Source organism: Rhododendron vialii, chromosome 4a, assembly GCF_030253575.1.
Source record: "Rhododendron vialii isolate Sample 1 chromosome 4a, ASM3025357v1".
Lineage (NCBI taxonomy): Eukaryota > Viridiplantae > Streptophyta > Magnoliopsida > Ericales > Ericaceae > Rhododendron > Rhododendron vialii.
In genome coordinates this window covers 30,793,808-30,807,824 of record NC_080560.1, presented here as the reverse complement: position 1 = coordinate 30,807,824, position 14,017 = coordinate 30,793,808, and the positions used below count along the sequence as shown (strand labels likewise).

The 14,017-nt window shown below is 39.1% G+C and overlaps 2 protein-coding genes across 3 annotated transcripts; one reads left to right on the top strand and one right to left on the bottom strand.

Annotated features, from left to right (window-relative positions):
- The first annotated feature begins 263 nt into the window (after nt 1-263).
- LOC131324761 (syntaxin-71) lies at nt 264-6,479 on the top strand. The gene is made up of 9 exons (XM_058356867.1): nt 264-571; nt 651-776; nt 4,207-4,366; nt 4,468-4,553; nt 4,745-4,813; nt 4,897-4,941; nt 5,034-5,096; nt 5,470-5,546; nt 6,216-6,479. Exons 1-9 carry the CDS (start codon nt 413-415, stop codon nt 6,229-6,231), a joined length of 801 nt encoding a protein of 266 aa, XP_058212850.1. The 5' UTR covers nt 264-412; the 3' UTR covers nt 6,232-6,479.
- An 830-nt stretch (nt 6,480-7,309) lies between these two features.
- Nucleotides 7,310-13,597, bottom strand: LOC131324754 (uncharacterized). Of its 2 annotated transcripts, XM_058356862.1 has the most exons (8): nt 13,342-13,597; nt 12,218-12,706; nt 11,099-11,273; nt 10,098-10,392; nt 9,204-9,276; nt 9,042-9,132; nt 8,866-8,945; nt 7,310-8,012 (listed from the first exon to the last, which is right to left on the bottom strand). In XM_058356862.1, exons 1-8 carry the CDS (start codon nt 13,420-13,422, stop codon nt 7,764-7,766), a joined length of 1,533 nt encoding a protein of 510 aa, XP_058212845.1. In that variant the 5' UTR covers nt 13,423-13,597; the 3' UTR covers nt 7,310-7,763. The 2 variants fall into 2 exon arrangements, with proteins under 2 accessions (XP_058212845.1, XP_058212844.1); XM_058356861.1 differs by having other exon boundaries at nt 8,866-9,132.
- Between the last annotated feature and the right edge of the window lie 420 nt (nt 13,598-14,017).

Genomic DNA, 14,017 nt, shown 5'->3' with positions numbered 1-14,017 from the left:
ACTATACTAAAAAAATAAAAGAGTTAAAAGTAATTTTTGAAAGTAAAAAGTAAAAGAAACAGGAAGGTTACCACATTCCATTAGCTTCATCCTTTAAAAATTGAAGAAAAAATTAGAGGCGGAACCTTAATTGTTAACGGAATAGTAAGTTCAGATGTGTTTTTGTCATTAATTAAAGTCTAAATATTTTTTTTGTAAAATTTCTGAAAGTTGAAAGCCTTTTTTAAAATTTTTTCCCTAATTATTGATTTCGAATTTGTAATCAGCCCTGCTGTAACGCTGTTTGACTCATCATCGGGTCAGGAAGACCTAGAGACATACGCCCCCCCCCTTCTTTAATCGTGTCTGTGATCCCCGAATCAAGAGAGAAAGAGAGAGAGGGAGAGAGAGAGACAAGAAGAGGACAGCAGAGATGAGTGTGATCGACATTCTAACCAGAGTCGACGCGATCTGCCAGAAGTACGACAAGTACGACATCGAAAAGCAGAAAGATCTCAACAACGTCTCCGGCGACGACGCCTTCGCCCGCCTCTACGGCTCCGTCGAGTCCGACATCGATGCCGCCCTCCAGGTCAATATCCCTTGTTACTTCATAATTCTGCAATTGGCTTCTCATCCGATGAGGTTTTGAAACGTTTGCTTTTGTATAGAAAGCGGAAGCCGCGTCGAAGGAGAAAAGCAGGGCGTCCGTCGTTGCTATCAATGCCGAGATTCGGCGCACCAAAGCTCGATTGCTTGAGGAGGTCCCTAAGTTGCAGAGGTTGGCCGTGAAGAAGGTGCGATCTGTTCGAAATAGTGTTTGATTTGATCATGGAAATGTTGACATTGCTCATTTGTTTTTGTGTGAATTTAATTGTGGTAGCATTCGTTGTGGAAGCAAGATTTTACCGCTTTTAAGTGATAGAGTTAGCTCACTTAGTAGGGAGGGAGCATGTATTGCAAGCACAAATCTCTAGTTTGACTCTCAACAAAGGCAAAGTCATGCTGCCGTGAAAGTTTTTGTCTAGAAATTCTCTAGCCTTGGTGTGAATAGTCTGCCTTGGACTGGATGGGGGAGGAGATTAGGCGGCATATGTTGGCCCAGATACCTCTTATTGCTAAACCCAAAAAAAGAACAAAAAACGATTTGACCACTTTTAACTGAAAGGGTTAGCTCACGCAGGAGAAAGGGTGGGGTGTATTGCAAGCACAAATCTCTAGTTTGACTCTCAACAAAGGCAAAGTCATGCTGCCGTGAAAGTTTTTGTCTAGAAATTCTCTAGCCTTGGTGTGAATAGTCTGCCTTGGACTGGATGGGGGAGGGGATTAAGCGGCATATGTTGGCCCAGATACCTCTTATTGCTAAACCCAAAAAAAGAGCAAAAAACGATTTGACCACTTTTAACTGAAAGGGTTAGCTCACGCAGGAGAAAGGGTGGGGTGTCTTGCAAGCACAAATCTCTAGTTTGACCCTCACCAAAGGCAAAGTCCACGCCACCGCGAAAGTTTTTGTTGTGAAATTCTCTAGTCCTGGAGTGGGTGGCCTGCCTTTGACCGGACTAGGGAGGAGATTAGGCCGCATGTTGGCCCAGATACCTCTTGTTGCTAAACCCAAAAAAGGAATCAAAAAACGATTTGACCACTTTGTTAGGAAATTATGGAAACTGAACATGCGATCTAGGGGATATGGGGGCAGAAATTAAACCCTGGATACATATTTAGTTCCTTATGCCACAAGGTATATGGCTAGAGTTACATGCGGTTGTAAATACCAAAATTAGCCTTGCATATACATACCATATTAACAGGGGTGTACCTAGAAATTCATGGCACTGGGGTCAAGTTTTATATGTAAGTACTTGCAATATCAATTTCTACGTTGATTTTATCTTTTTAAGTTATTTATTTGTGAAGTATGTTAAGGGTTTCATTTGAAAAAAATTAACTCCAGGCTCTCCAAAAACACAGAGTTGATCTTGTGTAAAACTTGGAGAAACCCATTTTACTCTCTGCAACTTTCTCTATCTATCTCTATCCACTCATTATTACTCATTATATCAAAAATATTTTTGAAAGATGAAAACCAAACAAAGGCGCAAAATTTACTTTGACTTTTAGTTTTTCCACGGGCTAATTTTGGTTTAGAGCCATGAATTATTTTTATCGATAATGAAAATGGTGTTGCTGCTGCTGCTGCTGCTTTTTTTTTGTTGAAGTTATGGTGTTGCTTTGCTGTCATAAAATCAGAGATATAGAGAGGGAACAGGGTGGGGGAGGGTGGGTTTGTACTTGAAAGACTCAAAAGTCCAATCATTCACAAGCTTTTCTAGAGAAAGAGAGACTGACTGGGCCGGATGTGAGGATTTGGTGAGGGCAAGGATTGAATTATTGTTGAAGTACTTGGGGCAAATTTACTAAAATGTCCCAAAAAAGTATAGCCATCATGGGGTAGTTTCCAAGGCAGTGGGGTCACATGACCACCCTTGCCATTATGTGCGTCCGCCACTGACCATATATACGTGTGTAGAATTGGATCTGTGGCACGCATGACCCGTTGAATAGTACCAGCAAGCTCCACGCTCCACATCACTTAGCTCAACTTGACTGAATTTTGTCGTACATTTTTTAGTAAGATCATCAATGGGTTCATTGTTGCACAATTGAGGAAATGAGAAGCAATTCTGAGTTTAGCAAGGCATTTGTAGGTTAGTTAACCATTGCGTAAGTCAAGATTGTTTTGTTTTTTAGGAGTTTGAATCAAATATGGTTGCAAGTGGGCTATTAAGGCATGAAGAAGTTAGAAAACGAAGGCTTGAATTAGTGTTTTTACTGGTATAAACCTGACACTAAGCAAAGAGCAGGAGCAAGTGAGCAACATCTCACTTAAATTTAGCTTTGTGTTTAAACCAGCATCACATCCGGCTAAAATTATGTGAGGAATTGTTTTCATTTTTTGTGCCTTTTTAAAAGCTCTGGCAGTCTTTACTCTCTGGTTTCCGGGAGAATGTTTGTCTTCACATTTATGTTTCATAATACTTCCCTTATCGATGCAAAGTTATTGGTTTAGCGGCAACTTTGGACATTCGTGTTAACGGACGGTTTATTGAATAAGACTCCTCACATAGTGTTGCACAAGATTTTCACTTAAATGATGTTGAGTTGGTCAGCTGGTGATGCTTAATTACTGCTTAGCTTTATCTATGACATCTGATTTCCAACATGTCCACTCTGTTTCCTAGCCATTTGTTGCTAGCTTGTACGGTTATGTTAAGGTTTGAAAACTAATGGATCTCTGTATGCTTTACTATTTTCTTCCTCCCATTTCTGTCTTGTGATTGAGTTCTTCCAGCAATTTTTTTATTGAGATTTGTAAGCACTAAATGAAGAATTCTGGGTGAGTTTCACTTGAATAGTTACTGTTAGACAGCTTTGGGCAACTATTTATTAATCTGACCCCAATTGATTACTGTTGGGTTAAGTGCATGAGTAAATTGTAGGTTCAGGACCTCAGGTTCTAATTAGGTATACAGGCCAAGGGTATGTAAAGCTGGAGTTGGTTTGAACTTGGTTTGTTACAGCTTTGACTTTTCTGGTTGAATAATCCATATTGAGGGCGGTGAACCGGAACTCAAGAATGCCTTTTTGGTTATTGTGAGGAGAAGAGGAAGGAGAAGAAGTTGAAGAAAACATAGGGTAAACAAGGAAAAGGTTACCCTTGCAAGGGCTAAGCGAAACACACCAACATATTATCTAGTTTTTTGGAGGTCAACTCAATAAATTCAAGAATTAGATCAATTTTTTTTGGCTGACATATATTCTGCATCCCCACAAGGACTTTGGCTCACAAATCACAAACGAATAGATCCTTTTTAGAGGTGAATATTGTAAACCTTCTGAAATATAAACAAATGACCTGAGAACTTAACTTGACCCCTATCACGACTTGAGGTGACCCCCACAACCCTTGTCCTACAGAACTGGATTTTACTGAAATACCTATGACCTTTAGAAACTGCTAATGAATAACATAAAAATCTGTCCAACAGCCTCATAGTATCATATTTAGTTTAAGTTAATGATTCCAAAAGTACGATTGACCCTTCCTTTTGACCACAAAGGTTTCTTGATCACCGCAGAACCCATGGTCTTTGTTTTAGGCTCCTAAAGCCTAGTAGGTATGCATGACTGTGCGATGGATATGGCATGAATATAACGTTTTGCTTTCAGGTTAAGGGGCTTTCGACGGAAGAATATGTAGCCCGTAATGATTTGGTCCTTACCCTACCAGATAGGATTGAAGCCATACCAGATGGGACTGCAGCTGCACCCAAACAAAGTAGTGGCTGGTCGGGTTCAGCTTCTCGTGCAGAAATCAAGTTTGATTCAGGTGATTAATTGACTTAGTCCAGAACCAGATTTTTGATGCAATGTTTTTGCCTAGGAGACTCTTACTTTTGTGGTTAAATTTGTTGGTCATTTGGATCATAGACGGACGGTTTGACGACGAGTACTTCCAGCAAACAGAAGAGTCCAGCCAATTCAGGAATGAGTTTGAAATGCGTAAAATAAAGCAGGTATGTGCTCCTTTCGGGTTTTCAAGTTTATACTGAAATGCGTTTCTTGTTTCTATTGGGAAAGAAATTTATTTTTTTCAGGTTTTGATGATAATTTGCCTTGCATTTTGGTTGTCCTATGGTTCCTGCATTCATTCTTAATCTTAAACTAAAGAAGAGAGTATATGTGTCTTACTTTGATGTTCCCACAGAACCAAGGATTGGAAGTTATATCAGAAGGTTTGGATACACTAAAAAATATGGCCCATGATATGAATGAGGTTTGCTTCCTTCTGCTTTCTATGTTGTTATATATATATATTTTTTGGGTGCATTTTAATTTAGGGTTATGCGATTCATGCAGGAATTTGATAGGCAAGTTCCTTTAATGGATGAGATTGACGCTAAGGTTGGTTCATTTGTCCTGTCTTAACAATATCTGAGATTCTGAAGCTACAGATGTGGTTTAGTTATTGACTGTGCCTTCTTGATGCCTTACAGGTGGACAAGGCAACATCTGATCTTAAGAATACCAATGTGAGACTTAAGCACACCGTTACCCAGGTGATTGAGCTGCAACTGTAATTTCTGTAAATTTGCATCCATTAATGCAACAGAGATGGTGGGAATTGCTGTGTTTGGATGGGTTTTTGAGGATTTTGAGTTTGGTTTTCGGGGTAATGAGTGGAGAGAGAAATAGGGTAAAGATTGGAGATAGGGGTAATGAGTGGAGAAAGATAGAGAGAGAAATGAGAATAGTGATCGGAGAGTGGAGAGAGAAATGAGAATAAAGATTGGAAGGGGTAATGAGTGTTTTTTTGAGTTGGAATTTTTTTTTCAAGTTCCCATCCAAACAAAGTTCTCTCTATATTTAGCTACGTTCTGCTCTACTCAAGATCCCTTCCCTGGATTGACAGAATGTTTTCCCTTTTTTCAGCTGAGGTCAAGCCGAAATTTCTGCATAGACATAATACTGCTGTGTATAATTCTCGGGATTGCTGCCTATCTTTACAAGTAAATTCACTCCCTCTTTATGATGTGCTAATTGTATTAAAGATTGTTTTTACTTGTGTACAATCGCTGGAAGTCTGCCTCCCTTGCAAGCCCCTTCGCTATATGGAAAGAAAATGGTTTATCTGAGTTTTAGTAGCTGACATGCTTAATGAACTCTCGGAAACAATTTCATTCATGAGGGTGGTTATGCAAATATTTTAATCTATTAAACTATTGGAGTTTGGCCCGACTCTTTTTTGGCTTTTCTTATTCCTCCCCAAAAAAATTGATAGTTTTTCCTCCCCCCCCCCCCATCTTTTTGGGCTTTTCTTATTGAAAGGTTCATAGATGTGGTATTTTTGCTTAGCAAGTCTGAGTTCCGATATAGGGGAATTAGTTTTTTTAAATAAATATATAAATAAAAGAAGGAAAATCGGGTCGGGTCGGGCGGGTTTGGCTTGACCCATATTCAACCTGACCTGTTTCAACCCGTTTACTTTTTGACCCATATTCAACCTGCCCATATTTGACCAACGACCCGTTTCAACCCGTCCAGACCCGTTCGTTTGCCACCTCTAGTTTTTCCCCCCAATCTTTTTTACTGAAATTCCATTGCTTCGTTGGGCTTTGTTTTTCTCTCTTTCATTTCGGTTTAATACTTGAGCATTCTGATGGATGGTATACCTGCAGTGTACTGAAGAAGTAAGATGATACGACGGCACTGTTCCTGCTTATATTTTATTGGTTGTCTCTGGCATTCTCTTGCGCTGATTGAGGCTTTCCTATGCGCTTGCCGCGGGTTTGATTTGTTTTCCTGTTTCATTTGTGTGTGTTCTGTTTGTATGTCCGTGCTCGTACTTGGAACAGCGTACTCTTTCAAATACAACCACTGGATGCATCCGACATTTCTGTATCAATGATTTGGCATTTGTTGAATATTCACTTTCTCCTTAATTGACTGCTCCTTTTTTTTTTCTTTTGTGTGTGTGTGTGATTAATCTTGTGATTCCTTTAAACATCATGGTAAATCCAGATATTGATGCGTTCTTTCTGTTCGCTTTTGATGGCAATGTTTGAGTGTTTCAGTTTCTCTCGAACTGAAAGCGATTGCGGGAGGTCACCGACAGCGGGGTTTCTGGTTCTGTTATTCAGCCGATTGGAGAAATGGGAGATTTGTTTGTACGGCTCTACTGACAATTACTACTATGTAGAGAGAGAGAGAGAGTTTTCTTAATACTTTAAGTTCGCTTCTTACAGTTTGAACATTTGGTGGGGGAATTTTTTGATAAATTGTTTGGTTATGTTTAAAAATGCCGCAATTTATTATTATTATTTTTAATCAAAAAGTAAAGGAATTGTAGCTCACATTTATTTCTCAATTCTCATGCTTTGGTTTTTCACTGACCTGGCCATGAGGGTGAAAAAAAACACATTTCCTTCATAAGAGACCATGCAACATTTTCTTTTTTACACACTTTTAATATCATACTTTACCCGTCTTTCAAGTTTCAAACCAAAAAGATATACTTCTCCATGGTGGATTCGGCCTCCCCAATCACCATGCTTTCAATGATTCCAATCTGTTTAGTTTTCCTATTTATTTTGAAAATAAACTAGTTATTCTTAGAAAGACAAATGTGATGAAATCATCCGGCTAAAAATATTTGGATGAAGTCGATATCTACTATAGATGGATGACCTATGTTTGAGCCTAGAAAAAAATGAAACCGGAATAAATGATTTGTATAGAACCCATAATAGAACCAATTAGCCTGGACAACACGTTGAGGAGAATACGATCCAAGAGAAATAGACAAATTTAACCTAATTCAGCCCATACCTTTACATTGTCATCACTGATGACTTGAACACCAAAGCTCGTTCCAAACATTCTATTGGCGCAACAAATGCACTCTAGATTCTCGAGGTTAGCTCCTCCATTTTAGTATGTCTAGTATATTACAAGGTACAATGATGTGGACTCCTTCAAAGACAGATTTTGTTGGAACGGCTAAAATTGTTTTGACCCAATGGTTGCGTTCCTAGTGCCTTAACGAGGCATGAGTTATAGCTAGAGATTCAACATAGCCCCCCGTCTGCCGATATTTCGGGTGTATTCTCACTGGATGCTTAAGAGAAAACTGGACTGCGCTAACAATTCCTATATACCTTGTAGTTCGTATTCAAGCTTCAACCATTTCTTGTTCTGCTGCTGCATTGCCATGCATGTACTCTAAATCAACTGAAACGCTCGATTCTCGAGTCCGTGGTTTCAGTTTCGGGTCGAGGATCTGTTTCTGGTGTACGTGCAGTTTCAGTCAACTGATGCAGCTGTGGAATCTCCTGGGAACCCTGATGCCGATTTGACCTAGGTTGCCTTCTTCCCATCACTTTGAAAAGCCCAAGAAGAACACGAGTCCCGACCATTGTGCCTCCAAGCCCAGCAACAGTGGCAACAACAACTGAGAGGACCGCCTCAATGCGAAGCTGCAGATCCCACACATACATATACAAACATTTCTTGTCAGAAAAAAACAGCCGCCTCCTTTGCCGTTAGGCTGGGTTTGCACCACATAGTCAAATTTTTATTACCCTTTATGGAGGGATAGGAAACTGTATAGGAAAAGATAGGATAACAAAGTGAAGAAAATAAATTTATTTCTTTTGTTTCTCTAACATTCTTCTGTCAATCCGTGATCTAAAGCCAACAATAAGATATTAGCCATTTAAAATAAATAAATTGATTTGGGTCTCTAGGCCTGCCCTCTCTGATGCCATTTGGCTTTGATTTGGGAGCATGGTTCTACAACAAAACGTCCCTGTAGCTCCTCGGTTCTTGGAGGTTTAGGGAGGCCACTGTTTCAGAGGTATTCTGAGAGTAGCCACTTTGTGCATATATTGCCAAAGGTTAGGTCTGTCTCCAATCATCTCCTGCCCATACCTCCAATGATTGGGGACTAGATGAGTTCTGTTATGTTGTTGTTGAAGCAAGATCAAATAAAGGTCCAAGTCCCGTAGACCTACCACGTGTGTTGAAGTTAACACAATCTCTTCCTTACAATTGTATAACGTTTAAGTTGTGTTTGGATCATGGTTTTGTGCAGGGACTTTATGGAGGGGAGAGAAAATGTAAAGGAAAAAAAAGAAGAGAAGGAAGACAAGAAGCTAAATTTATTTACAGTTACACTATCATTTTCCTTCCCTTGGTAAACCGACCACAAAATCCAAGATTCAAACAGTCTCTATCACCAACGGCATTTCATTCTCCAAATGGGTCATCTTGGTTTTAGCTTTCCGTTGCATGTCCTGGATAGTGGTATTCAGCAAAAGTAACTCTTACCAGTGAGTAGAAAAGGTGAGCAAAGAGAACCACCAGTCCAAACTGAATAGTTGCATACAGCCAGGCAAATTTTCTCTTCACTAAGCACAAAAGTGTAGAGAAACAAGGGTATAAAGATTTGAAACTGATCCTTGAAAAAGGATATATAACTACATGAACTTCAAACATAGTTATACCCATAGTTGTAGATGTCATGGATGCAAGGAGACCCAATATGCATGAAAATGGCAGCGATATGGCGATTGCACCGGATCCCAACCTTGTAACCTGAGAGAAGAAAATATTAGGAACATTTGTAGGATGGAAATTTCTGTATTGTTAGAAGTCACTTAACTTACCAAAAGCTGCTCTAGAAAACAAAAGTATGCGAGCATGCTGACAATGACAAGAACAGGAACATCCTGCCAAACTCTGATAGAAGTCGCATTACTTTAAGGCAATTTGTTCAAAGGGAAAACTATATAGATTTGATAATCAGCTCAAACCAAAATGAATAGCAAATCCCAAACTAAAAGATATCAAGATAAAAGAACAACGTTGACAGGAAGATAATAGATAACTCCGGCAATAACTAATAAGTATCCAGGAGATGGAACAGTTCCATCTTGAGCCCTTGAGACCCCTCTCCACACCTCGACTCAAACCAAAATAAGTTTTACCCATTCTTGTAAAATGAAGAAATTTTTGCAAACCCAAAGTCATAATGGTTTTATTTGGTGACATGGCATCACTTATTCACCATTCTGCCACTCCCAATTCGCAATGCAGAAATGAAGCAATGATCCGAGCAAATTTTGAGTTCACCATTAGAGATATTTATATCAGGCCATCTCCAGCCTTCACTGAAATTCCAGTAAAAGTTTTGCGTAAAAGCTTCATGTGATATGAAGCACTCTAGTGGACAAATTGAAATCTAAAAGGATAATTTTGTGAAAATCCTTCCTTTAGTTGTAAATTAAGGAGACATAAAATGCTCTTCAAAATCTGAGCTATAACAAGGTTCTTTCCAAAAACTTGAGTCATTGAACCTTTTAAACAAACCCGGGTTCCAGTGGTAGGGGCCTTCACCATAGCTTTTGAACTAGTATTGTTAGCCCCTCAAAATTTAAATCATGAAATGCACTAGTTATATACCACCCCCGAACAATCAAACGAATATTAAACAAGTGGGCTGACAAATATAGAGTGGGTTCCAACTCTGATTAGCAAGAAAAAAAACATCATTAACTTGCCTGTATCGAGCAGTTTCAACTTGTCGAGTATTTCCTTGCAGGTTATGGGACTGATCATTTTGAATTCGTAAAAGGGTAACGGGTAGGTTCTGAACCTCTTGTTTGCACACCTCACATGTCTTGTTACCTTTGATGCTAAACCATTTTACCGCACATCCTTGGTGGGCCAATGCAAGCTCGCCTTTACAGCTGCATTCCATCTTAAGGGTGTCAGCACCCTCCCCAAGTTCAACAAAACAGATCCTACAAACAGCTTCTTCTTCAGGAATATCTTCACCCTCGTTATCATTTCCAGCTGAAACGCAAAACCCTTAAGGAATAGATTGGCAATCTCTAAGCTGAAGCAGAAGCTAAAAATGTGTACTATGGACAGAACCCTGGCATTACAAACTTAAAAAACATCTCTTGCTGAACTGATTTAAAAGCATTTCCAGACAATGTCAATGCTAGTAACAACTCCATAACAGGAAACATCTAATAGATATGGGAAATATTTCTCCTTATTCACCCAAAAAAAAATCTCCAAAAAATTATCAGCAACTTCAGCTACTGGCTTCTTTTGGACTTGTGGAAGTTGTAAGCCTCAAAAAAGAATAGGTCGTCAACGGAGCACAAAGAACATAAAATAAGGTAACAAGAAACTGCTTTCGGGTGAAAACAATGATGTTGGGCTCTGAGTGAAACATATTTTTCCAGATGTATTACTGTCTTAAATGGGATTCCAAGTTCCCTGTAACGGAGCCAAGTCCATTTGACACCAGTCTCTTGATTTAGTCAGTTAACTCTTGCTTTCATAGGTTGTGTTTTGGATCCTGGACTAGTGGAAGGGTTTGTAGAGGGAAAAGTGAGAAAAATTAGCTCCAAAAATTCATTTCCTTTTCATTTTCCTCCACTAATCCCTCCATCTAAGATACTATAAACATTCTCTTAAGGGCCTCAGGTGACTTTGAGAGGGAAATTTAAAGTTAGGCAACAATACACAGTTTGTAAAGTTTTACTACCAGCATCTATTGTTGGAGCTATAGTCAATGCTGCAAGATTTCCATCTGCCACTTGTGGAATGATCGGAACCACACGGATTACACCACTTGAGGAATCAATCTGCCTTATGCTTCCATCTTTATTCAACTCAGGAACTGACTGTGAACGATGAATAGGAAGCTGAGTCCCACTTTTCTGTAAGAATCAAGTTGAGATTTTGACAGTGAATGAGAGGCAAGTCCTGAACATAACCCAGATAAATTAAAACGTAAATAGTGGACCATGTGTTAACAGGAAGGGCAGTAGGACCCAAATGTGGTGTAACTTCAAATGCCACGTCAATGACGACCTTGGGAACTTGGGATTGCTTTGTTTAAAAATAGGGAGAATCATAATACTACATACACTAAATGACCCGGTACACATGTAGCAGTCATAGTATTACAGGAGTATGATTACCTGTAAATATGGCTATCCAAAAACTTTATGAGCACATAACTTAAAACACAGAATAGCTGTGCCATGAAAAATTTGAGGACAGGAGACTTTGGCTGTTCAAGTGATAAAAACGCTGTAACTGAAAAGGAAAAATCATGAAAGAAGGGCAATCTAGTACCTGTACTGATGGCACTTGCAAGAGTTGTGCAAGAGTTGACCAGAGATACGAATTATCAAGAAAGAACCTTAATTGAAAAAAAAAACTGCGAAGAGAGGTATGCACTTATATTCTTCTCCCAGTATAATAGATAGTTGTCCAGAAGAGTTTAAAGAATGTTCTAATCATGATGTCAACACCACTTGTCTCAAAAACATAACCTATAGGGAAACACGCCAACAACGCACACCAAGCTACCCAACACCCACAATTTGCAACCACGTCTTGCATGTGGAGATGCAAACTTCCGTGTGTAGAAGTCAGAAAGAAGCATAATCCAACACCCACGATTTGCAACCCTTTCTTGCATGTGGAGATGCAAACTTCCGTATATAGAAGTTAGAAAGAAGCATAATAACGGGTAAGAAACACCAATAAACACTTGGACTTAGAATCTGCCCCAAATCATCATCAAGCAATATTAAGTAAACGCATTACGCTATTACAGTCACCAAAGATTCAGAGCAAAGTATGAGATACTTACAGCATAACAATTGATTGTGTTCCCTCCATGTGTAGATTCTGGATTCGAATGTTCAATTGGGGTAACAGGTAAAGACGAAGTTCTTTTCATTTTGGGTGCAAAAATTTTTGTGAGAGACATTGTCCTTTGGATGGGCTTCTCTTGTGAAACAATTGGTGAACCCCCCAAAGCTAGGATAGCAGCCTTCTCTATCTCTGAGTTACTATTCCGAAATTTGAAGCTCAGTTTTGGAAGGAGATTTTTCATTGATGATTTACGTCTTGATGACAATGGACTCGGAGAATCATTGAATCCGTAAAAACTAGGGCTGGGCCTTGGTGAAAAGTTCACTCTTTTAGGAGTCTGATTGGGCGTTGGGGGCATAGTTATTATGATAAAATCCTCCGTAGAACCCTCACTTGTTGTTGAGGGCATCTCTACGGACAGAATTTGCTTCTTCTGGTTTTGACTGGTTTGGGGTTCTTCAATTATTTCACTAATATCTCCAACCTACAATTCAGTGCAGGAATGAGAAAAATACATATTTGAACTAGTTCATTTCGCAATAACATTACTCCCAAAAAAGAATCGAATAAGAACAGTCAACAAAATATACTATCATGCACATCATCTCTAGAAATTCGTAAATTATGAAGCACAACAAAAATAAGGAATTACCAATGTGTAGGTGCATTTCAAGACATATTCCAAAAAACGATATTTATGTCGAAATCAATAGCAATGGCGGCTTTTGGGATCTTCAAAGCTGAGATGTGTTAAAGGGTTGTGATCGGAAAGCTAAAAGAAACTGTGTAGATGCATTACCGCGATGATTTAGAATCTAATTTATGCCAGCATAATTTTACAGGTGAAAAGACCAATACAAATAGAGGTATCCACACGGATCCAACAAACAAAAACAGAGGTATCCACAGAGAGAGAGAGAGAGAGAGAGAGAGAGAGAGAGAGAGAGAGAGAGAGAGAGAGAGAGAGAGAGAGAGAGAGAGAGAGAGAGAGAATCTAGAACAAAATCAGATTTCATTCGCACAAACATTGAAATAAAGCAACAAACCCTTTATGAAACAAAGGAACAACAATGGAATCAAGAGAGAGACATACACAAAATGAAAAGAGCACATTTTTACCTTTATAACTGGGTTTTCGTCACAGGCCCTTTCATCAACCTCCTTACCCACCGTCACAGAGTCCTCTCCAGCAGGTTCCATGAGTGATATAATTTGGATATCTGTAAGTGTATACTATCACAGGGCCACAACAGAGTTTGGGAATCAAACAACCAATTTCAAGGAGCTGGGGTTTAACCAAGCCCTTGAAAAACCTCCGAAGCTGAACAAGAAATAGAGAGAGCCACGTAGAGATTTTATACAAGTGCCACCATCCTAGAGATTGGTTGTGCAGCTATTTGTAATTATGCGCGGTCATGTGTAATTCCAAGCAGCAGCGTGAACTGCTATCAATCAAACATATCCCATCAACTTAATTTTCTACGTGCTTGATGCTTTAAAGTTTTTATTATTAGTGAACGATTTCGATAATTATTATAGGCCCACGAGCTCAAACTCGAAGGGAGCAATGGGAGCCGAGTACGCCGAGTGGCATTTGGCGTATGATTGAGCTACCACTCAATTTGTTTTTTAAAATGGATTGGATCGTGTTTTTGGGGTCTTTTATAATGGTTTGGGGCATATCCATATTCCATGCCTCAAAAAAAAAAAATATAAAACGTTGTATTGTTAAATAGATCAATGAACCTTTAAAAAGTAGGATGAATTTATAAAAAAAAAATATTTTAGTAACTTT